This window comes from Peromyscus californicus, unplaced genomic scaffold (genome assembly GCF_007827085.1).
Source record: "Peromyscus californicus insignis strain IS unplaced genomic scaffold, ASM782708v3 Scaffold_3__1_contigs__length_106647218, whole genome shotgun sequence".
Classification (NCBI taxonomy): domain Eukaryota; kingdom Metazoa; phylum Chordata; class Mammalia; order Rodentia; family Cricetidae; genus Peromyscus; species Peromyscus californicus.
Genome location: NW_026294551.1, coordinates 6,200,329 through 6,224,648, shown reverse-complemented (window position 1 = coordinate 6,224,648; position 24,320 = coordinate 6,200,329). Strand labels below are relative to the sequence as shown.

Below are 24,320 nucleotides of genomic sequence, written 5' to 3'. Positions count from 1 at the left end.
TATATCTGTCTGTCTATATCTATATATATCTGATACCCCACCCCAGGGCCCTGGGGCTGTGACTTGTGAAGGACACAAAGGGTTCCTCCTTGTCCTCATGAATAAAGCCTAGTGTGTGTACATGGTGCAGAACCGGTTGCAGCCAGTAGGGGCCAGCAGGGGGAGCCACAAGCAGACGGCTTGCCTGACAGAGAAGCTACAGTCTGCTGAGGGCTTCCTTCCGGTGACTTCTGGGCTAAGAGGTTGAGGGGAGGATGCTAGGGGCCCAGGGGCAGAGTTTGGGGGTTCAGGAGCAGAGTTTGGGGGCCCAGGAAGCAAAGGGGTCACCTTTGGGCTAGAAGGCTGAAGTTCTGACCTGAGAGAGGCGAAGAATTGCCAAACGGGCCAAACTGAGGTCCTGGGCCCTGATGTGTGACCCAGGGCAGGATTGTGGCTGCAGAAGCCTTGGCCCACTCCTAACTTCTGCCTCAAGTCACCCTCCCCTGTACAGCCTTCCTGGGTAGATTCTTTGGCCCCGGAGCATGAGTTTGACTGGACCGAGGCATGGGCTGAGGCAGAAGTTTGGGCTCTCCTGCATTCCGTAGCCAGGCAATGGAGAAGAATCCTGGAGCTGGGTTGAGCTGGGCTGGGCAAGAAGGAGCCCCCAGCCTTGAACCATCTTCCCAAGGAGGATGGGGAGAGCAAGGCCAAGGCTGGGTCTGGGCAGGGTGTTACATGCAGACTGGAATCCGGCAGAGGGGATGCTTCATGTGGGATTTAAACGTCCAGACTCGATCTGTTTCCCCGGGCAGCTCTACAGACATGGATGCATTCCAGAAGGTCGAGAAGATCGGAGAGGGCACCTATGGGGTGGTCTATAAGGCCAAGAACAAAGAGACTGGGCAGCTTGTGGCCCTCAAGAAGATCAGGCTGGATGTGTGAGTGTTGGGGTTCATCCCAATGCCCTGTCTGTCTCTCGGGAATACCAAAACCTGCCCTCATCTCATGGGCTTGCACCCCATCTCTGTGGTAGCCACAAAGGAGCAGCCCCTAACTCCTGGCCTTCTGACTAGCCTTTGTCCTGGGTCCAGCCCTGTGAAGTTGGGGGGTGTAAAGTATGCTGAGGAGCACAGGTCCTATTCTTAGACAGACCTGTGCAGAACTGAGGAATGGTGTATGTAGTGAAACACACAAACATGAACATGTGCATGCACACACACACACACACACACACACACACACACACACACACACACGCACCCTGGCCAGAGGTGACTCCTTGTGTCCATTGGTATTTCATCTTTTCCAACAGGGAGACTGAGGGGGTTCCCAGCACTGCCATCAGGGAGATCTCCTTGCTCAAAGAGCTGAAGCACCCCAATATTGTCAAGTGAGCTGGGAAAGAAAGTGGGGGGTTGGCATCCTGAATGCCACATCCTGAGACTGACCCCTCCCTGCCAGACTGCTGGATGTGGTCCACAGAGAGAAGAAACTCTACCTGGTGTTTGAGTTCCTCACTCAGGACCTGAAGAAGCACATGGACTCCACTCCCACCTCAGGGCTCCCCCTGCACGTAGTCAAGGTGCCCAGGGAAAGGCGAGAGGGCAAGGCCACACCCCCACCCCTGCCAGCCCCCTCTGTTTAATGGCTCTTCCTCTTGTCCTTCCCACAGAGCTACCTCTCCCAGCTGCTGCAAGGACTGAACTTCTGTCACTGTCATCGGGTCATCCACCGAGATCTGAAGCCTCAGAACTTGCTCATCAACCAGTTCGGAGCCATCAAGCTGGCAGACTTTGGACTGGCTCGAGCCTTCGGGGTTCCCCTGCGCACCTACACCCATGAGGTGGTGTAGGCCGGGGGTGGGAGGGACAGCCGAAGGATGCCACTGGTGGATTCGGTCACCATGCATGACGCTGCTTCTGGCCCCCACAGGTGGTGACACTGTGGTACCGTGCCCCCGAGATCCTCCTGGGCAGCAAATTTTATTCAACAGCCGTGGATGTCTGGAGCATTGGCTGCATCTTCGCAGAAATGGTAGGAGGGGGACAAGCTGGGCTAGGGGCATGTCTCAGTGGTAGAGAGATCACCTAAGCTGGGGGGAGCCCTGGGTTCAATTCCCAAGACTGCAACAAAAAACAAAACTTTGAGCCAGTGGCCGGGGAGATGGGAAACCAGTACTTACTGTTCAGCCTGGCAGCTTGAGTTTAAAACATACACACAATCAATTAATAAATGTAAAACAAATGTTTTTAAGATTTATTTATTTATTATGTATATACAGGCCAGGAAAGGGCACCAGATCTCATTATAGATGGTTATGAGCCATGTGTTTGCTGGGGATTGAACTCAGGACCTCTGGAAGAGCAGCCAGATGCTCTTAGCCACTGAACCATTTCTCCAGCCCAGCAAAAAATTTTAAACCAACAAATTTGAGCTGGGCATGGTAGCATGTGCCCGTCATTCTAGCACTTGGGAAAACGGTGTTCTTGAGTTCAAGGCCAGCTTTAAAAACAAGGACTAAGAATGAAGCTCAGGGGTAGAGCACTTGTGTAACATTAAACAAACAGGAGGGAAGGGGGAGGAATGCAGCCTGGACTACACAGATCCAGGGCAGCCGGACCGCACTGAGGCACCATGTCTATTAGAGATGGGTTGAGGTGTATCTGTGGCTGGCTGGGGAAGCAAGTCTTGTTCCAGGAAAGATTAGAATTATAACATAACCCTGGGGAAGATATCTTTTGTTGTGTTGTTTGTTTTGAGACAAGACTTCACTGTGTAGCCTGGCTGGCCTGGAACTCACTCTGTAGACCAGGCTGGCCTCAAACTCATAGAAATCTACCTGCCTCTGCTTCCCGAGTGCTGGGATTAAAGGCATGGGCCACCACACCCAGCTTGGGAAAGAGATCCCTCCCTGTGTCTTTCCACTTTCTCAATGTGGGATTCTGTATCACAACACTCATACAGAACACACCCTTCCTCCTCTCTCCTGCTCCAGGTGACCGGCAAACCTCTGTTTCCTGGGGACTCAGAGATCGACCAGCTCTTCCGGATCTTTCGTATCCTGGGGACCCCCAGTGAAGCCACATGGCCAGGAGTCTCCCAGCTGTCTGATTATAAGAGCAGCTTCCCCAAATGGACCAGGAAGGGGCAGGAGGAGATCATGCCTAGGCTGGGACCAGAAGGCAAGGACCTGCTCCTGGTAGGTACAGGGGAGCAAGGAGAGCAGCCCAAAAGCTGCCGCTGCTCCAGAGCGCCCTCTCTCAGCCACCCTCTTACATAACCCAGAGTCGGCTGGACTCTTCTGACCTTTGTACGCCCTTGGCTTGTATGTATTAGGTCAGGAGCTTCACTCCTGACACCCAGTGTTCATCTTCCCTCTTGAACCTTCTCCGAAGTAATTAGCTTTGTTTTCCTGACGTGACTCTTGTCCCTTTTTCCTGGTCGTCTTGTGTCTGACTCTCTCTCCCTTGTGGACGTTGTGCCCCATCTCGGTGGAGCACTTCCCTGGGCTGAGGCCACACCTCCTCCTGCCTTGGTGTCCCCCCATGCCTTTCTCAGAGGTTGGTCTTCACATGGGACTGGCTGTACAGAACAGGCTGTTCCCTACCTTCTGGACTCCTGCCACCCTGTGACCCTTCAGCTGCCTCCTGGGCCTCAGATAAAGCTGTCCCAGTTTGCCCGCAAAGTCTTCACCCTGGGGTTGGGCCTGAGGAGGAAGGGCAGGGTCTCCGTTGGGGTCATGGTCAGCTTCCCAGGGGTCTATGCGTGTTGTCCTACCAACATAGTGGCAGCAGGATGGCATGCACGTTCTGCTAAGGCCCCTCGTCCTTCCTAAGCTCTTCCACGGCATCCTGCCTGGGTCGTGTACCTGAGGGCAGAGAGCAGGACAGTTCCTGTTAGTGCCTCCTTCACTTGCTCATTGTCCGTCCAGCACCACCCCAAGCAGACGTTATTTGGACAGGTTTAGGGACTGCTACCTCAACATGAAACGTACCTGTTCTCAGCCAGAAGCAGGAGGAACCTGGAGGGGACCTGGATGAACCACAGGCCTGGGACAAAACTAATGGTTTAGCTTCCATTCCGGGAGTGTCCAGAACTGGCTTACAAGCTGGGGCACATAGGCTGAGGAGATGGTTCAGGGGGTAAAGTGATTGCCGTGCAAACGCGAGGACCTGACTTCAGATCTCTGGGTCCCACACAGAGCCTGGGGTCAGGGCTGGGGGGATGGTTCAGTGGCTAAAGCTCTTGAGGCACCATCGTGAGCATCCAAGAAACCACCTAAAGCTGGACACAGTAGCAGGAATCTATAACCCCAGTGCCCCCAGGGCAGGATGGGTACCTGAGACAGGAGGATCGCTGGAGTTCATGGGCCAGCTAGCCTGGCACATGCAGTGCAGGCAAACAACAGAGACCTGTCTTCGGGCCGGAGGGATGGCTGGTCGTGCAGAGTTCAGCTCCCAGCGCCACACCAAGCGGCTCATAGCCAACTGTAACTCCAGTTCCAGGGACCTGATGCCTCGGGCCTCCATGGGGCTGCACCTGTGTGCACATGCGGACATACAGGCATACAGAGAGACACACAGAGCTCAGAGGCAGTGACTTCACAAAGTGCTGGGTTTAGGCAACCTCTCAGGGACCGGCCCTCCCAGTGGGACCTGTGAGGGAGCTCCTCTCCTGACCCTGGTTGCACCAAGTTCATTCTGTTGTCTTTCCTCCTCAGCATCTCCTGCAGTATGACCCCAGCCAGCGGATCTCAGCCAAGACCGCCCTGGCCCATCCCTACTTCTCTACAGAGCACTCCCTAGCACCCCGCCATTGCACGGTGGACCGTTTCTACCACTAAGATCATGTATGTGGGGCCCACCACCTCACACCCTCTCTGGCTGCCCCCCCCCCTTACCCCGCACCCGTTTCAAATGAAGCATATTTAGGGAGAGAATACACCTCTGAGGAATTTTACATCAGTCATCAGAAGGCCAGGCTTGGGTTTGTCCTGCCTGCAGGTTGGTGAATTCCTGTGTTGTTTGATTTAATGGTGCATTTCAAAAGGCATGCAGGTGCTCCATACATGAGGTAGGACTGGACCCCTGGTGTCAAGCTAGTTGATAGGCTCCAGCCCTCCCCCTTCCCTTCTGCAGTTACAGAGCCAGCCCAAGGACAGGGCGCCCTCTGTGGGTCTTGATTTTGTTTTAAGCTGTTTGTGGGAAGAGGAGAGTCCAGTTCTGAGGGCTCAAGCTGGAGGTGGGGTGGAACACTCTGGGGGCACCTGAGGGTGTTCTAAGTAGTTGTCACATCATCAAAGAGGCTGTGGATGTCCTTCTGTGTGACAAATGGGGAATAAATGTAACTTGTTCCTGAGTTTTCGTGTGTCATTCTGCTTATGGGGGACACAGCTTGCCAACGAAAGGGAGGTTGACAGAGGGCTGGAGACAGTTCTGACAGGGACTGAGGGATCAGGGGTCTTCGTGGTCTCTTTTCATGACCACCCATTTCTCAGGCAGGTGACTTGGACACATCTGCCCCACCTAACACATACATTGGGGAAAAATTCCCAAGCAGTGCTGCCCCTGGGTTCACCCCCAAAATATACTGATCCTGCATGCCCAAATGAGAGCAAGACACGACCCCAAGATAAATCATTTATTAGAAGTGTGGGGTGGGGGTTGGGAGGAACGATGGAGTTCCCCAAGTTTGGGGACAGAGCCCAACACCACAAATGATTGAGTAGCAAGATATGGATGGACAGAGGGAGGACCCACTGCGGGGGTTACGCTGCTCCGGGGCAGGGGGTGCATGCATCCTCCCTTGCCCTCTGCATAGCCCTCATTAACGCACGCAGGAGCGTGGCAGGGTGGGGGAGGCCGCGCGGTAGCAGCGGTAGCCTTCTAGCACGGCTGGGAGCAGCAGCAGGCCACTGAGAGGGTCTTTGCGGCAACGCTCCATGGCCTCCTTGTAGCTCAGCCGCTCCTTGGTGATGGGGTCTGTCAGATCCTTCTCGTAGCCTGACTCATCTTGCAGGAGCTGGCCCAGGTCTTCACTGACCATCCCGCAGAGCACAGCCTGAGGCACAGGGATGCGCCCCGTCCTCTTGGGGTCAATGAGGCCCCCGGTCAGGTGCTGCACCAGCAGGTGGGGAAGCACGCTTTCCTGGGGCATCCACCCCTTCTGGATGGCCTCACCTACTGACAACCTCTTCTTGGTGACCGGGTCCTCAATGCCAGTGAAGGCCTTCTGAGCATTGAGTAGCCGTTGCGTGGAGGTGTTCTCAATGAGTCCCCGCTCCACCGCCTTGTGCACGGAGTATCGCTCTCGGCTGAGAAGGTCCACGATGCCCCCTGTGGCTGCCTGGGCCTCCAACAGCTTCTGCCCAGTGATGGGGTCCAGCATGTTCTTGGCCACGGCGGCCTGGATGCTGCACTTCCTCTCTGTGGTTGTGTCGTACACCCCGGCGATGGGGAAGCAATCTTCAGTGAGCCCAAAAGAGAGGCCTGGGGAGAAGAGAGTGGTACTCTGGGGGCCTGGGGAGCAGAGTGGGGACTTGGAGATGATGGACCCAATGGAGAGTGAGGAACAGGGCTTGGTCTCCCCAGCCACCAGCAGGGCAAACTCGGAGATGGGGAGGCGGCCGTCCTTGTACCTGTGGTACTCCTCTTTGGAAATGCGGCGGCAGCGGAGGGCAGCCTCAATGGAGTATTGCTTTCCACTCTTGCGGTCCAAGAGCACAGACTCCTCCCCACAGGGGCTGGAGGTGGTGACTTCTTCCCAGTCACACTCCAGCTCCTGCAGCTGGAGGTACTGGCCTCGGTCGATGATGCCCCTCTTGTAGGCCTCGTACGGGGACATGTCATTCCCAGTCTCCGGTTCCAAGATGCAGATCCTAGTGGAAAGGTTGGTCTCCCGGGTCTGGGTTTCCTGGTTGAGCTCCTCCAGGCTCACCTTGGTGTGCAGGTCCCTGAGGGTCCTCTCCTTCTCATAGATCTTGTCCTTCTCATGGAGAATGGCTGCCTCCAGCTGCGAGAGGGCCTGGCCACGCTGGGCCGCCTTCTGACGCTCGCTCTCCGTCTTCTGGCTCAGGAGCCGCCCCTCTTCCTGCAGCTGCTGGGCTTTCTGCTGCTTCTGCCGCTCCAGCCCTCGAAGCTCTTGCTGCAGCCGCCCACACTCCTGGCTTGCCTGGTCCCGGGCCTTCTGGAGTTCAGCCTCCTCACGGGACCAGGATCTCCTCAGAGCCTCAGCCCGGTCAATCCGCTCCCGCAAGCTCCGGACCTCCTCCTCCCGGGCCTGGCGGGCTGCACGCTCCCGATTGAGGGTCTCCCACGCTCGGGCTCTCTCGCCCTCCAGCACCGGATCCTTCTCCACCCTGATCACTTCCTTATAGATGGTCTTCTCCTGTGATTTAGTTTTCTGGAGGAGGTCAACCTGGACCTGCAGGCCCTGGCACTCCCGATGCAGCTCCATCACTCGGCTCTTCTCCTGGTCCAGCTCCCGCCTCAGGGCTTCTGTAGACCTCTCCAGATCCGGGTCCTTCTCTAACTTGACCACTTCCTCCATGATGATCTTCTCCTGCCGGGCAGGAGGCCGCTTCTCCAGCTCCTGGATCTTCAGGGTCAATTGCCGAAGCTCCTTCTCGGCAGCCAGCTTCTTGCTGCGGTCCTCCTCAAAGCTGAGCAGGGCCTCCTTCTCCTCTACACTGGCACTCAGCTGCCGCACCTCCAGCTCCAGTTGCCGCCGCCGCCCCACCTCCTCATCCAAGCTCCGGCTCAGCCGACTGTGCTCCTCATGCAGCTTCGGGTCCTTCTGGGTGACCACCACCTCCTGCACTACAATCTGCTCTTCGGGCCGCCTCCTCTCCAGCAGCAGGTACTTGTTCTGTAGCTCATAGACCACATCCTCGGCTGCTCGCCTCTTCTGGACCGCCTCCCGCACCTCCTGCCGGAGCCTCTCAGCCTCTTTCTCCAGCACCGGATCCTTCTCGTGCCGCACGACTTCTCTGCTCACCATCTTGGTCTCCACCTTGGACCGTTCCCGCTTCCACTCATCACGTTCCCCCTGCAGCCGGATGAGCTGCTCCTGGCAGCGCCCGTTGGTGTTGACCAGCTCATTGAGCTGAGCCTTGAGGCGGTCGATCTCACGGAGCACCTCCGGGCTCCTCTCGTGCCTCACCACCTCCTGAGTCACTTCCTTGTATTCCACCACGGGCTTCTGAGCCCGCAGGACCTCCAGCTCAGGCAGGAGTTTCTCCACCTCCTGCTCCATGCCGCTCCTCTTGTGGCCTGTCTCCTGCAGCTGGGCCTGGAGCCGTGCGATCTCACACTCCGTCTCAGGGTGCACCTGGAAGATCTCGTTGACACGCTCCTGGAGCTGTACCTTAGGCTTCTGCTTCTCCACCACCCTGTGCTTGTCCTGCAGCTCTTGCAGTTCCCTGGCCAGCGCGACATTCTTGTTCTTCTCCTCCTCCAGGAGGCTCCTCAGCCTGGCGGCTTCCTTGAGAAGGCCAGGGGCCTGCTCCACCCTCTTTATCTCCTTCACAATGACCTTGGGCTCCACCGAGCTGATCACCTGCTCCAGGTCTTTGATACGAACCTGTATCTTGGCAACTGCCTCCTTCACCCCCTTCCTCCGAGCAGCATCCTCCTCAATCTGTAGCCTTAGAGTCTGGACCGCCTTAACCATTTCCAGATCCTTCTCCACCTTAACCACCTCCTTCACCACAACCCTCTCCTTCACGTCCATCTCCTTCTGCTCCAGGGCCAGCAGCTCAGCCTTCAGTTCTTCCAGCCGGACCGTGAGGATGCTGTTCTCCCCACGCAGCCGTTGCCGCTCATCTTGCAGCTGGGTGGCCTGGCTGTCGAGGCCAGGGTCTCTCTCAATTTGAGTGACCTCTTTGGTCAGCAGGTGAGGCTGCGTGGTCCTCCTCTTGCCCTCCAAGTGGACGACCTTTTGGGCCACCACCTCCAGCTCAGCCTGCAGGCGGGCCCGCCTCTTGGCCTCCTCCTCCATCCGGGTTGACATTGTAGCCACATCACGTTCCAGCTGGGGGTCCCGGTAGAACTCCACCACTTCCTTCTCCTCCAGCCTCGCCACAGGCTGCTGGGTCCTCAGCTGCAGCAGCTGCTGCCTCTTTTCCTCCAGCTCACGCTGTACCTCAGCCACCCGCTTCCTCTCTTTCTGAAGCTGGGACTTGAGGACCTCTGACTCTGCCCCTGCTTGGGCTGGGCTCCCAGATCCCTGTCTTGCTGTGTGTGTCACTTGGATGTCTTCACTAAGCTCCTGCAGTGGGAGGGGACAGAGAGAGTCCTGGGGTGAATGGAGAAAAGATTGGAGCCCCATTTTTCTGTACCCCACCCCTGAGGTCAGAGACCCCTTCCTGTTTTCTGAGACTGTAGATCCTGGGCCATGGAGCTGAAGACGTGGGATGCTTGGACACAGGATTTTGAGGCTCTCAGTTAGATGCTATTAGGGTACAAGGCAGGGTCCAGGCCATTTGCAGCAGATAGTGAGCACAGGACCCTCCCAAGCCCTTCCCAAACCCTCATACTGAACCTTCTCCAGTAGATGCTGAAATATGGCTCGGGAAGAGAAAAGCGGGCAAGCCGCCGGAACTAGAGAGAGCTCTTGGCTTCCACTCTACCAGCAACAGAGACCCAGGTGTTAGGACCTGGGTCCTAAGGCTGATGACTGGAGCATTTCTTGGCTCTCTGGGGCTAGAGGACATGTCCCCATCAGAGGATTGCCCATGGCTAAGCAATGACTACAGGGCTTCTCCAGGGCCTGCCCAGAACGGGCACAGGCCGGTGAACTTCTGGAGAAGTCTTCATGCGCAAGCCCTCTCGGGGCTGGAGGCTGCAGGGGAGAAAGGATGACATCCAGGCCAACAGGCCTGGTCGGCTGTGTGGGCACAGGGTGGGCGCTGTCTCTTTACCTTCTCCAGCATCTTTTTAGCAAACTCCAGCTGGTACAGCTGCTGCTGCTGGGCTGCAGTGACCTCCGTGTAAGCCTTGGCAAGGTTCTTCTCCTGGAGGTGGTGAAGGGGAGGACAGCAGCGTCAGCTCTGGCCTGAGGATCTGTAGAGCTGGTGCCAGAGGATGCTGAGCCCTGCCGGGACCCGCCTCACCTGAGCCTGGATGCTCTCCTGCAGGGAAATCACTCGGAGTCTCTTAGGAGCTGGTACTGCCAGGGTGGGCTCCAAGGAGCAGCGGTAGGTATCTGCTTGCAGCTCGTAGTCCTGAACAGGGAGAAAAGTCACTTACAGAGACTGGGCATGGAGGATCGGAGTCTGGAAGAGGGAGGGAGGGAGGCTGGTGGGAAAAGACGGAGAAGCTGAAGTAAGCGTGCTCACCTGAAGAGCTTCCTGCAGGTCCTGGGTGAGGCGGGACACTGTGGCCCGGTCCTGCTCACGCCCCAGGATCTCTTGCATCAGCCTCTGCCAAGGAGGAAGCAAGAGTCACGGGTTGGGAAAAGCCTCTCTGCTCTAGCTGGTATCTTCGGGGTCACAAGCAGCCAGCACACACAGAGGCAAAGGGAACCAGGCGCCTAGCTTCTCTGACACCATTCTCTTGGACCTTCATGTCTGACGACCCTAGGAATTCTGTCTTGGCCCAGTGGTTCTCACATTGTGGCTTTAGTGTCATCAGGCCACAGATCTGCTGGACCCAGCTGCCCAGTGGGAGACTCTGCAGCCCTGGGGCACTGCCTGAAGAACAGTCTGAACAAGCTTCCAGGTGATGTCAATGGCACCGGTTAGGGACCAGGCTCTGGAAGCCACTGCTCACCCATTGTTCTGAACCCTGGGTTTGCCTTTTGATTCACCTGGAATCTTAAAAACAAAACAACAAACCAACAAAAAATAATCACCAGCCAGTGGTGGCGCACACTTTTAATCCCAGTGCTTGGGAGGCAGAGGCAGACAGATATCTGAGTTCTTGAGGACAGCCTGGTCTACAGAGCGAGTTCCAGGACAGCCAGGGCTACACAGAGACCCTGTCTTGAAAAAAACCAAAACCAAACAAACAAATAAGAACCAAACAGTCTCAATGCTCTAAGAATTCCAACTTAATTTTTTGGGGAAGGGCACTGGGGCCCCTGCTCCCCTGGACTTCTGCCCTGGCTCTTCAGAGACCTCCCTGTCTTCATCCACACCCTTTTATCCATTGTCCATTTGGAGCCAGAGACCACTTTCAAACAATCTGAGGGTGACCTCCTTCCTCCAGGGCTCCCAATGCTGTAAAGTCAGGTCCAGATTCCTTCCTGTGCTTAGAAGAACCTGTGTGGCCTGTCCTTGCCTCAAGACCCACTTCATTGTCTGGACCAGAGTCCTCTGAGTGGGACATTTCTCCTCCACCCAACTGCCAGGCTTTTTCCTCACGTCACTTGCCCTCACTCCCACAAGTGTCCACCAGGGGGTGCTCACACTAAGCTGGTGTCTGGTCTCTGAAAGCTTTTGTTAGCCTCAGGCCTGGGATGGACAGACTGCCCAGCAGGTGGACTGCCTGAGGGAGTGGGTCTGTGCCCTCCATTCCTGGCTCATCACCTACAGCATTAACAAGGATCAGGAAGGGCATACAGCAGTGGCTGGAATCCCACCAGAGGAAAGTGCTGTTGAGCAACTGTGGCCAGGGAAGGACCACGCTCCCAAACCTCCTGGTCTCAACCGTGAGGCCTCTTGCTTTTGAGCCTTGGCCTCATGAATACAAGCAGCTGTCCCTGCTGAGGAGGTGACTGGAAAGAACAGGGAGCTAGCTCTAGGTCCCAGCTCTGGGCCAGGCCCTGACTCAGGTCAACCCCATAGCCCCAGCCCTCACCTTCTGGGCTTCCAGCTTGTAGGCAATCTGGCTGGGCCCATCACTGGGCTGCACCTGGTTGTGGGGCAGCTGCTCCAGCCAGGAGCTCAGGTTGTCCCTGATATTTGTGAATTGCTGGTAGGTGAGCCTGGCATCTTGTAGTGTCTTCTCCCTGCCGGAGGACAAGGTCCCACAAGGGGGTGAGAGCTGAAGCCAGGGAAGAGTTGGTGGTCCACAGAGGAGGCTGATGGATGCCTCCATCCTGAGACAGAGCAGAAGGCCTGCGTGACAGGCCATGTAGTTCTTCTCTCAGAGACACAATGAACAGAGCCTCCCCGACACAGGGAAGGGCAAGAAGTCAGTCTGGTTGCCACCCCATTTTAGAGGGGACGAAACGGTCTTAGAAAGGCTGTCGCTAGCTCAGCAGCAGCCATGCCTGGGCTCCCCTACGTTCCACTCACCTCAGATCCAGCTGGTCCCCTACGGCGTGGTAGCGGTCTGTGAGGACACGCACCTGGCGCTGCTGGCGAGGCAGGTCTTGGCAGAACTCTTGGAAATTGTTCTGCAGCGCACTGCATGCATGCTCAGCAGCCTTCAGCTGGCGGTGCAGCCCCAGCACACAGGCCTGCTGCTGGAGGAGCTCTTTCCGCTGGTGCTGTGGAAAAAATGGACATGCTCCAGGCTCCTTGGGATACCCAGACCCCTCCTTACCTGCCCCTTCCACCAGGAAGCTGCCGCTGAGCCTACCTGCAGCTCGTTGACCCTCTCCTGCAGCGCCCCAGAGCCTTCCGGGATGGGCCCCTCCTGGGCCAGGGCAGCCTCAAAGCCCCGAATGACCTTGTCTGCCTCCTGGATCTGCTGCTCCAGGCCCAGAGCAGCTCTGGCTCTGCAGTGAGGAAGCCACCGTCAGACACTTGGGTCGTACACTCCAATGCCCTCCAGATGTCCCCCCAGCACTCACTTCTCCCCATAGAGGTGACACAGACGCTGCACGTCATTATACTTATTCTTGACATTGTTGAGGATCACAGGCAGCTGCAGGGCGGCTGGGCCCACAGGCTTAGTAGACAGAAAGGCCTCACACTCCTGCTGCGCTGCCTCCTTCTCTGCTCCCAGGCTCCGAAGGTGCTGTGCTGTGCCCTGGGTCAGGGTGGAGCAGGCAGAAAACACAGTCAGAGATCCCTGGGTCACCTGACCCTATGAGCATGAAGGCCTGGCTATTCTAATCCCCAAGAGGATAGCCTAGGGCAGGACACCCTTCTCCCACCCCTACCCCCCCCACCCCCCGCCCCCCGTCTTCATCTGCAGAATGATGGATTGGGCCATGAAATGAGATCCTGTATATCAGGCGCTTAGCAACAAGAGCCAGGCCCACGGTGGCCTGGGGTTGGTACTGTTACTCTTGCCCGCCATCAGGCCCCCACCCTGCTGTTTCTTCAGGCTAGGCAGGCAGAGCCCTGGCTCAGCTCACTCGGGGCGCTGTCCTCTGATCTTTCATCACAATTAATTCACCCATTCCATAAGGCAGACCTTCAAACTGGGCTTTTAGTGGTCTTGCCAACACCTCTGATATGGCAATTGACATAAGAACCAAAGGACCTCTGGATGTGGTGGCTTATGGCTGTAATCCCAGCACTCAGGATGCTGGGGTGCGAGGACCAAGAGTTCAAGGCCAGTCTGGGCCACAAAGGAAGACTGTCTCAAAACAAGCAAGCAAACAAAAAAAACCCCACAGACCTATTTTGGTGTGGCAGGGTCAGCCATCAGCCTCCGATATCCTGTACCTATGACCTCCTTTCCACAAACATCCCATCTGTGAGGCCCTCCAACGAGCACCCAGTCCCCCCGCCCCCCCGGGGACCCCACTCCAAGCCAGAGCACCCACATGCAGCACCTGACTTCATATCTCCTCCTCCCTGGCTGGGCTGAGTGAGCTGCTACCTCCCTCCATTCACATTGTGCAGCAGAGAGACCAGAACAGGTTACACAACAACCTAAATGAACATGGTTCACGTTTTCAAAAACCAAACACTAATGCTATGCTGTATTTGAAGAGAAGCCGGTTTGGAAGGCTGGCTAGAATGCTTGGGCTTCTACCCAGGGCACTTCCAGGCTGCTGGGTTCATGTGTCAGAGAACGTGGTCATCACTGACACTGACAGTCTTTCCACCCCTCTAGGTAGGCTTTCCTGGAGTGCTGAGAAATCTCCCCCTACCGGGTATCCCAGGCTTCCTTGCTGTTCCCACAACTCTCATTAGAAAAACTTCTGTGTTGGGGGCCTCTGGCCAGGCACGGTCACATTGTCACTCGAAGGATGCCTGAAGGATCTGGGTACCACCCCAGACGTGAGAAACTCAGAAAAGTGGCTTGTCCATGGTGACAGAGCCTGTCATGGAAGAACCAGGATGGGAACCTTGTTCTCCGAGTCTATGGCCCCAGGAGTGTGTGCAGCCTCAGAGCAGGGCCCTCTCTGGTACCAAGCTCTCAATGATGCTCACTTACCTCATGACTATGGATGCGGTCCTCTAGGTCCGTCAGCGGAGCAGAACGGTTCAGTGGTGTCCGAGCCCAGGTCAGCACCTGCCTCTCTATCTGGCCCAGATCCCCATCCAGCTGGGTCATCTGTGTCAGGAGCTTCTGAGCCTGTGGGTCAGCTGGGGCTGAGCCTGCAGGAGCTGGGGGCAGAAGTGCCGGTGAGGCTCCAGGCCTATCTATGTCTGCCTAAAATGGGCTCTCCCTGGGTGCCTGCAGGGAGGGTATGGAGGACCTGGAGGAAGGACTGGACCTAACTGAGGGAGGGATAGTCCCAGAGATGGAGCACTGCTTGCTGCTCATTGTGGCCCTCCCATCGGCCCCCTCCCTGGCCATCCTCTGGTACCCTGCTGGCCAGGCTGTAAAGGCTCTCCCACAGTGGCCTTAAGGTGGCTCTTCACTGTAGACAGCTTCTGCTTCAGGGTCTGCAGCTCCATGGCCAGCCTGGAATGAGGAGATGAGAGAAGCATGTCTCTCTCCCTAATCCAGCACTAACACCCACTGCCTCAGAGGAAAGCACTGGCTTGGTGCCTGTGAGCATCTTGGGGTGAGCCACCTGGAGGCCTTGGCTACAGCTTCAGGGTCTGGTGCTGGGATACAGAGGCAGGCAGCTGGGGCGCTCTTGGTCTCTCCTCCAGGGCCCTGAACCACCCACGTATACGGGTCAGCGTTGTCCTTGAGGGTGTACTGCTCTCCCCGGAGCAGCTGTACCTGGGGGACAGATGGGGAGGGGGTCGTGGGGGACCAAGGATAGGAGCTGGAGAGGTGGCTAGGGTCAAGATGGGTGGGTGCTGGGGATAGGGGTGAGTGGGGAGGGATAGGGGTGGGAGGGGATAGGGGTAGGTAGGGATAGGGGTGGGTGCTGGGGATAGGGGTGGGTGCTGGGGATAGGGGTGGGTGCTGGGGATAGGGGTGGGTGCTGGGGATAGGGGTGGGTGCTGGGGATAGGGGTGGGTGCTGGGGATAGGGGTGGGTGGGAACAACAGCTGGGACAGGAACTGGAGAAGAGGTGGGAGCAGCTGGGGTGAGGATGAGGACAGATCAGAGGGGGACAGACTGGAGAGGGGTGGGGTTGGGTCAGGGAAGGAACGAGGAAGAGGGAGGGGTAGGGAGGGGTATGGGAGGGTGGGGGTGGGTGGGGGACAGACACGGGAGTGGGTAGGGAGGGCAGATCGGGTTCATACTTCTCCTGAGTCCCAGTCACAGATGCTGTCCACTTGCAGGGGCTGCTTGGGGGGGGTTCCTACGCTGCGGCAGTGGGGCCACCTTCCGGCTTTGCTGCTGCAGCTCCCCAACAGTCCGCTCTGCCATGGCCAGCTGCTTCTCCTCGGCCTGCTTGGGACCCAGGCAACAGGAGCTCAGGCAGGCTGCAGTGGATGCTACCCACCCCTTTGCATCTCCCAAGAGGAGTGTGGCCTTCGTCAGGGGAGAAGTCTAAATCAGACTGGCTTCGCACTAACAGAGGGTAAGGACACTGGCTAGTTTCACACAGGCCTCCAGAGTGGAAGCTGTGGAGACCTCAGAGCTCTCCCAGGCTTCTCCGGTCACATTCCAGATGGCACACTGAAATGTAGGAGGGTCAGGGCTCCTGCTGGAGCAGCCTTTATTTTGGGGGCCTTGGGACTGAACTGGGGACCTCTTTCCTGGAGACAGTTCCATGCCTAAGAACAGGACGCAGATGGCCCAGAGGGGCTAGGTGGGGTTATCTCACCTCCAGCTGTAGCAGGAGCTCCGTGGGGGAGCCAGAGGAGTCCCCAGGGACAAGGCCGTACTTGGTGTCCAGGTTGGAGTTGAGCTTTGCCAGGGTCTGGCTGACTGAGTCCGCCTCTTCCTGGAACTAAGGTCACTGGGTAGTCAAGGGCAGAGCCGGGGGCAACCTGCTACCCACTGATCCTGCAAGGTAGCTGGAACACCGACCAGGCTAAACTTTTACTAGGATAAACTTCAAGTCAGGCTAAACCCAGGCCAGCTACCCTAAAACCAGCTTAAAACAAAAACAGGTTAAATCTCAACCAGCTAAACAAAGACCAAGTACAGCTACCCAGGCGCCGGGACCTTTTTAGAAGGGTGTGTCCGTCCACAAATGGGGCATTTTTGGTTCATTGAAAATAGCTTTAGTGTGTCATAAGACAATCTGCTGGGTTTTGTCCTCAGGGGTCTGGTGCGTGTCGGCCACATCTTCTACTACTGAGCTACACCTGTGCCTATTTTATCTTCTTCTTCTTTTTTTTTTTTTTTGAGATAGGGTCTCAATAAGTAGCACAGGCTAGCCTCAAGCCTCAAGTTTGTTGTCCCCCTGCCCCTGCTTTCTGCTCCAAGTGCTAGGATATAGGTGTGCCCTTTCAGTCACAGCCACCACACTGGACCCCATCTGTTATTTTATTATTATTAATTTTTTTGTTGGTTTTTTGTTTTTCAAGACAGGATTTCTCTGTGTAAGAATCCTGGCTGTCAGCCGGGCGGTGGTGGCGCACGCCTTTAATCCCAGCACTCGGGAGGCAGAGCCAGGCGGATCTCTGTGAGTTCGAGGCCAGCCCGGGCTACCAAGTGAGTTCCAGGAGAGGTGCAAAGCTACACAGGGAAACCCTGTCTCGAAAAACCAAAAAAAAAAAAAAAAAAAAAAAAAGAATCCTGGCTGTCCTGGAACTTGCTTTGTAGACCAGGCTGGCCTTGAACTCACTGAGATCTGCCTGCCTCTGCCTCCCAAGTGCTAAGATTAAAGGCTTGGGTCACCACTGCCCAGCCTATCACTGCTTTTTGTTGTTTATTTGAAACAAGGTTTCTTTGTGTAGTCTTGGCTGTCCTAGAACTAGTTGTATAGACCAGGCTGGTTTTGAACTCACAGAGATCTGCCTGCCTCTGCCTCCCAAGTGCTGGTATTAAAGTCCCTCCCAAGGGCTGGGACACCACCGCCCGGCTACTATTAATTTTTTGAGACAGGGTCTCACTATGTAGTCTTGGTTAGCCTCGAACTTGCTAGGTAGACCAGGATGTCCTTGAGCTGATGGAGATCGGCCTGCCTCTGGCCTCCCCAGGCACCTGTACTAACGTGCACATATTCAGACTCATACATACGTACATATAGCTTAAAATAAATTAAAAAAAGAAAAAAAGATGAAAAGGAAAAACAACCCAGGGGCTGGTGATGCAGCTCAGTTTGTAGGGTGTGCAGAGAGGCCCTGGGTTCAATCCCCAGCACCATATAAACTAGGTGTGGTGGCACATGCCTCAATGCCAGTCAGCACTTCAGAGGATCAGAAGTTCATGGCCATCCTCAGCTAGATAGGGAGTTTGAAGTCAACCTGGGTTACATAAGATTCTGTCTCAAAATAATTGATTAATTTTAAAAATTAGAAAATAAACTCACTTGGTAGGGGTGAAATCACCCTGCCGAAGAACGCAGTCTTATTCCCCCACGGGGACCTAGGCACAATGCCACAGCTCTGTCTTCTTAGTGGCCCCTGCAATCTGTGCTGCCCTCAAGCCCCGCCCCCCCACAGCCACCCCCTGACTCCCCAGCCCCAGGCTCACCCTGCGGTAATCCTCCACATGCTGCAGCTGGTTCTCCTGGCAGATGCAGAGGTTCAGGAAATTCTGCCACTCCATTTTGAGGGCCTCTTGGTGGACCTGGAGCACAGCAGGGTGAGCGCTGGAATCTTGCCACACCTACCAGCCCTCCATCCTGTTTGGGGAGCACAGGGTTGGGGGGCATGGGCGGGACCTCCACACCTGGATGGGCCCAATGGCTGGGTGCCCAAGCTCCACCATGCGCTCTGCGTCATCCTCCAGCTGGTTTATATTCTGCTCCTGGGCCAGCAATTCATGCTGCTTGAAGTGCTAGGGATGATTGAAGTGGGGACAGCCATTAGCAATAAGATAGCCCTAGACACCCCCACTGCCTGGGCCTGTCCCCACACACCTCATATTCTCGCCTCACACCGGTGGGGTCAGGCATGAGGTCATTCCAATCCTGCTGCAGGATGCGGCCTTGCTGCTCTGCCAGAGCATTCAGCTGCCGAGTGCAGCCCTGCAGGTGTGTGTACAAGCTGCCCAGACTCTGCCGGCGCCACGAGGCCGCCTTCTGTGCTCAGGAGAGAAGGAGGTGGCAAGAGGTGGCATCAGTGCCCTCGGCAACAGTGACCCTAGGAAGGGTCCAGGCGAAGCGGTCCCCCCAACAGCAGCACCCAGACCCCGTCCATCTCCCAGCTCACCAGTAGGTCACGGTATTGGTTCCTGATGGTGGTTGCATCCTGCCTCAACCAAGGAGAGAAAGGAGGCCAGTGAGAAGCCGGGTATAGTGTGATGGCCTCCTGCATACGGGCTGCTCCCTACCAACATCCTTCCCTTGAAGCCAGCAGCCCTAGCCTGGCTGTGATGGAGGAAGGAAGGCCCACACCAGGCTGGACAGGGATGCACTCACGGGTCCCACCAGGGTCCGCAGCTGCTGCCCGTAAGCCTCGATCTCTCTCTGCAGGATGTTGTGCTCAGCTACCTGCTGCTCCAGCTCTGCCATCCCAGGCCCATACTGACCTTCACAGACCAGCTTCTGTGGAAGAGCCAGGTCCTCAGTCCCACCAGGAAGGCCTGGGTCCTAGAGTCCAGAGAACACTTCCACACCCCCACCCCCACAGTCACCCGTGCCCTCCTCACAGCAAGAGAAGCAGAGTTAGTCATAGAGGCAAAGAACGGACAGGCCAGGTGAGCAGCGTGGATGAATGGTCGCTGGTCCCCATAGTAGGGACATGCCATTCTCATGTGGCCATCGGGACTAAGGCTCAGTCCCACTGGCTCTCAGGACTCAGGTCTCACACTGTACTCTTGTGTTATTTGTAGCCTGAAACCTCAGCAACTGCTGCCGGAACATGTCCAGCCAGGACCTGCCCTTCCCCACAGTCCCCTGGTTGTCATCACAATGACGCCTGCCCAGTGTCCTGTGGCTTGGTATGTCCACTGTCCGTCTACCCCACGCCTCCCAGCAGGAGCCTTTGTGCCTTCCTGGGGGGTCCCCCACTCTTCACTGTGACCCAGCCAAGTCCTCCCACCTCTCAGCGCCTTCTTCCCCGGCTGCACTGTCTGCCCTGCCGGCTACCCTGCTGGGTCCCGGAGCTAGCCCCGGGTTCGAACTCAAAGCCCCAGTAAACACATTCTGTCTTGCTCTCTGACTGCACCGGGTGTGGCTGTGAGCTCCTTGAGAATGAGTCGATACACGGGTTCCCCTAACCTGTTTCTGCTCCAACACCCGCGCCCAGTCGACCCCTGGGCCCCACATCCGGCGAGCAACACCATCTTCTCATACAGGGCGCGGTACTCTGCACACTCCTGGGTCACCCGCCTCATGTAGCTGCTTGATGCTGCCAAGGAGTAGCCACCAGGTCAGAGCCGGGCTGGCTTCTCCCCCCCCCCCCCCCCCCCCCCCCCCCGCCACCCCACCCACGCTTCCGTTGTGAGCTCCAGCTCACTTACTCCTTCTCAATCTCCCTCAGCCTGTGGGTGCTTGAGCCGCCGAGCCTTGTCTACGTCCAGGAAAAGATCTTTGAGCAGCACCTCAGCCCTCCTTCAGGTTGCGGCCAGTCTCCTGCTGGTGCTGCAAAGCCTGGTTCTGCTCACCATTCTGCCGGTCCTGGTGTGGGACACGGAGCCACATGCAGGGCCCAAAGCCTCACGTCCATGCTCTTGCTGACCTACCCCTGCTGGACTGACTCCGCCCTCCCTCCCCCTGCAACCCGGCCCTGGGGGGGACCCTGGTTCTACCAGCCCACCTTGGGGACCACCAAGCAGAGGGCTAGGGCATCCATGCGGCAGGTGGCAAGGACTCCCTAGGTCAGATAGCAAAGGTCCTTCTATTTTATTCCCAAAGTAGGAAGCATGATGCAGAAAGAAAGCTGAGCCCTCCCTGCGACTGGGGTGGGCTATGGGCAGTTGAGGACTGGGTTGTCACCCCTCTTCCCAGAAGGAGTCTGGACATGCCTAGGCATTGACTCTGGGCCTCTGTCCCCCGTCTCCTCCCCCCAGTCGCAAGGTCCTTACTTGCTGCAGTTTCTTCTGAGTCTCCAAAATGTCCCTCTCCACCTGGTCAGCGTTGGCTTGCATGCGGGAGATGAGCAGGGCCAGCTCCTGGGTTGCAGCCCTGGTAGATAGTCAGGGACAGAGGGAAATATTCTGGAAAGGCCCTCTGTGTCTGCCATGTGGGATCTCCCCTGTCCTCCCACAGGGAAGAGTCCATGGTCTGAGCTCTGAAGTGCTCAGCCCTGCAGAGGGTTTGGAAAGTGACGGTTCAGGGCTGTCTGTGTGCTGTTCCAAAGCATGTGTACCTCAATTACTCCAAATCCTGCCCAACCACCTGCCTGCACCTTGAGGTGGGTGGGGAGGTGGCCCAGGGAGAAAGTCAATTACCTAAGATAGCCTGGCTGCCTTCAGGAGGCGCAGCTGGACCCAGTGGAAGCAGGGCAGTAGTGACCTATTCCCCCACCCCAGCTTCCCCCATTCCAGCCCTGGCTGCCCCCACCATTCTTCTGCCCAAGGGGCTTCAGCAGTATGGAGACTCTGGTGACTCCCTGGAAGAACCAGTGTTGGGAAGGGGGAGGCCAAGAGATGGCTGGGTATCCCAGTATCCTCCTGCTGATTCAGGGGCTCAGGGGCCCGGCCTCCACCTTGCTTTAATTCTTTTGTTTGTTTGTTTGTTTTGTTTTGTTTTTTTTGAGACAAGGTTTCTCTGTGTAGCTTTGCGCCTTTCCTGGATCTCGCACTGTAGACCAGGCTGGCCTCGAACTCACAAAGATCCGCCTGCCTCTGCCTCCCCCAAGTGCTGGGATTAAAGGGGTGCGCCACCACTGCCCGGCTCCTGCTTTGCTCTTTAGCACACCCTCAGGAAGCCAGGTGCTCAACCCGCAGGCTTCTTCCCCAGGCACCTACTGTGTGCGTGCACTCTGAGGGGGAGAATCGGCACACTTGAAAAGGCATCTGTCAAGGGCCTCTGTGCACAACACCCTGCAGGAGTCACAGTCCAGGTGACCGGGAGCTGCACCTGCACCCTCGAAGCACAGTGCCGGTGGAGATATGGCCTTCTGAGATGTCTATGGCCAAGAAGGCCTGGGTTTGGTCCTCCTTAGTAGTACTCAGTACATAGCTTGGTCATCCTGCCTCCCTTTCCTGAGGTGCTGAATTCACAGGCATATGCTACCACATCTGGCTTTACTTATAATTTTTTTTAGCTTTAAAAATACAAACAAACAACAGCTGGGCAGTGGTGGCGCACGCCTTTAATCCCATGGAAGCACCAGTTCCGAGCCTCACAGCATCCAGTTCATATTATTTCATTTTTATGGGTGTGGATGTTTTGCCTATATCTGTGTACCACATGCATGCCTGGTGCCAGTGGAGACCAAACAAGGATTCTCTGGACCTGAAGTTACAAACGGTTGTGAATGTGGGTGCTGGGACTCGAACCCAGGTCCTCTGAAAGAGCAGTCAGTGCTCTTAACCACTGAACTGTCTCTCCAGCCCCATTTTTGTTTAATTGAGACAGGATCTTACTGTGTAGCCCTAGCGACCTGGAACTCACTATGTAGACCAGGTTAGCCTCCAACTCACAGATCCACTTGTCTCTGCCTCTTGAGTGCTGAGATTAAAGGCGACATGTTCATTTTGGTTGCACTGATGTGGGCACCTTGAAGGTAGGGACATCCCTGCTTCTCTTGCAGGGCATCCCCAGAGCCTAGGGCAGACCTGACATACCACACAGGTCCTCAGTCAAGAAGAGCTGAATGAGTAGGCGCCTCTGAGGGGAACAAGGAGCCCTCAGGGGGATGTGTGGATGGAGCTCCGGGAGTCAGGAACTCAAGGCCAGGAGGCTTCTGGGACTCGAGAGTCCAGCCTCAGGTTGGACCTCCAAACAGAAATGCTTCCACTGGGAACTGTACACTCCACCCTGGGCTGGGCTCAGTGCCTCAGGGGGACAGGTCACTCCAGTGAGAGTCTTTACCGCTGTTTTTCCTGTCCGCCCAGATGCCCAGCCTCTGGGTTGGCACCCGATCCCTATCGAGGTAATGGGTACCCAGACCTCAGCCTTTCATCTGTGCTCTTATCTTGACACCTCTGCACCCTAACACCTGACTCCAGGCAGGCTGCTACCTCCTCCTACACAGGGCTTGAGGCCAGTGAGCGGGAAGAACATGGCCAAGTCTCTGCAGAGAGCTAGTGACCAGAGCATGCCTGGTACCACCTCCTCGCACCCCCACGAAAAAGGCCTCCTGACTCTCCTGGTGGCACAGTCAAGACCCAGGTTTGGGACCTGGGGAAGTCTGTGTTAGGTGGGGGATGTAGCCAAGCCCAGAACCCTTCTCTCAGCCTCTTGGTCCTGCCCACCCTATGCCCACGTTCCAAGACATCCAATCCAAGTGGGCTGGATTGATCTAAGTCAGAGTTGAGTGGCAAACAGGGAACCAGACTCTGCCATTCCAAGTCACCTTGTCCAGCACCTCCGCAAGGCCACCCTCCCACCTGTGGCCCCCGCATCCCTCCTCAGGAGAACGTGGGCAGCAGCAGGCTATCTATCCATCCCTTGTTCAACCTGGGCCGGAGGCAGGAGAGAGTCTACCCTTGGGCCCTTGGCCTCAGGACACCAAATGCCAGAACTGGGCTCCCAGGTAGCTGGAACACCTTGGCCCTGCACCACCCTGACCCCAGCACCGCTACCCACGGCCCCGCTCACCGATTGTGCTTGTTGGGGGAGCCCTTAGGGGACCCCTTGGCTGGGGAGCCCTTGGGGGACCCCTTCCCCTGGGAGCCTTTGCTCAGCCCCTTGAACATGGTGGTGAAGCAGGTGCCGGCTCAGGCTGGGCTCTCCTGGACGGAGGGCGGGAAGGCGACGCGCGTCCTCGCTGGCTACTAGCCGGGCTCTGGAGAGGTGGGGCGGCGGTCGGGATGGCAGTTTCTGGGAGGCCCCTCCCTGCAGGTGTGGTGTCCCGGTCAGGCCCGGCCCGCGCATGCCCCAGCGCCCGCCCCGACGTGCACAGCGAGCTCCTGCACAACCAGTCTGGGAGGAGAGGGCGCAACCCAGGGGCGGGGCGCCCGAGCGACTCCCACGGAGGCTTGGACTTGTTACACCTACACGCCCAGCTAAAGAGCAGCGATCACACCCAGGAGGGGAAGAGACCGGCCGGAGCAAGGGGAAACAGACCGACCTAAACACATATGTGGGCGCTGGCTCAGCGGGTCCTAGAGCTGGGGTTAGCCAACACCTGGGCCCCTTGCACCGAGGTCCGCTATCAGCCGGGCCCCCACCCATAGCTCGGCCTGCCAGGAGAGGTGGGGCCACCCGGGACCTTGCTCCATCTCCCACGGGGCAGCTGGGAGACATTCACACCAGGCAACTCTTTTTTTTTTTTTTTTTTTTTTTCATTTTCTTTTCAATTTGAGATAGGCTCTTGTTATGTAGCCCAAGCTGGCAACCCACCTTTGTGCCTCAGCCCCCAAGTGCTGTGATTATGGGTGTGAGCCACCATAACTGCCTGCATCTAATTTTTTTGTTTTGTTTTGTTTTTTTGCTTTTCGAGACAGGGTTTCTCTGTGTGGCTTTGCGCCTTTCCTGGATCTCGCTCTGTAGACCAGGCTGGCCTCGAACTCACAAAGATCCACCTGTTTCTGCCTCCCAAGTGCTGGGATTAAAGGCGTGCACCGCCGCCGCCGCCGCCGCCGCCGCCGCCGCCGCCGCCGCCGCCACCACCGCCCGGCTGCATCTGATATTTTTTAAATGTAGGTGCCACCCAGCTCGTTCCCCATGGGCCCCTACAGCTCCATGCACGGTCAGGACCCTCAGAAGATTCAAACGCTAGCTTCAGAGAGGCCAGGCTACCTACCCACTGCATACCTTCCTGGGTCACTACCAGAATTGGTCAGCCCTGCAGCTAAGCCTCGGCAGAGGTCACTGAACAATCCATACTACCCTGGCTGTTCTTCTGTCCAGTTTCCTGGTAGAAAAGCCACTGAGTGGCCCTTGTGGTTCTACCAAGTCAGACTGACTGTCGCATGATC

At 56.8% G+C, this 24,320-nt stretch overlaps 2 protein-coding genes across 2 annotated transcripts; one reads left to right on the top strand and one right to left on the bottom strand.

Moving 5' to 3' along the window:
* Nucleotides 1-209: 209 nt before the first annotated feature.
* On the top strand, nt 210-5,319 carry Cdk3 (cyclin dependent kinase 3). The gene is made up of 7 exons (XM_052757014.1): nt 210-917; nt 1,292-1,369; nt 1,441-1,561; nt 1,652-1,822; nt 1,912-2,013; nt 2,975-3,178; nt 4,700-5,319. The coding sequence occupies exons 1-7, from the start codon at nt 592-594 to the stop codon at nt 4,820-4,822; spliced, it is 1,125 nt and encodes a 374-aa protein (XP_052612974.1). The 5' UTR covers nt 210-591; the 3' UTR covers nt 4,823-5,319.
* Nucleotides 5,320-5,611: 292 nt separating this feature from the next.
* Nucleotides 5,612-23,201, bottom strand: Evpl (envoplakin). The gene is given in 27 exon segments (XM_052759150.1): nt 5,612-9,246; nt 9,899-9,991; nt 10,091-10,201; nt 10,316-10,399; nt 11,778-11,928; nt 12,218-12,411; nt 12,504-12,642; nt 12,718-12,896; nt 14,259-14,455; nt 14,578-14,732; nt 14,845-14,999; nt 15,473-15,517; nt 15,519-15,620; nt 16,000-16,125; nt 17,820-17,915; nt 18,018-18,125; nt 18,208-18,369; nt 18,500-18,538; nt 18,709-18,834; nt 19,510-19,551; nt 19,554-19,619; nt 19,621-19,639; nt 19,752-19,765; nt 19,767-19,838; nt 19,840-19,908; nt 20,316-20,415; nt 22,999-23,201. Coding segments are annotated over 27 exon segments (6,183 nt in total). The 5' UTR covers nt 23,097-23,201; the 3' UTR covers nt 5,612-5,805.
* Nucleotides 23,202-24,320: the final 1,119 nt, after the last annotated feature.

Coding starts and splice junctions, on each gene's coding strand:
- Cdk3 (XM_052757014.1), top strand. CDS start 592: ATGGAGAAGAATCCTGGAGCTGGGTTGAGCTGGGCTGGGCAAGAAGGA. Junction 918..1,291: donor AAGAAGATCAGGCTGGATGT/GTGAGTGTTGGG, acceptor CTTTTCCAACAG/GGAGACTGAGGGGGTTCCCA. Junction 1,562..1,651: donor TCCCCCTGCACGTAGTCAAG/GTGCCCAGGGAA, acceptor TCCTTCCCACAG/AGCTACCTCTCCCAGCTGCT.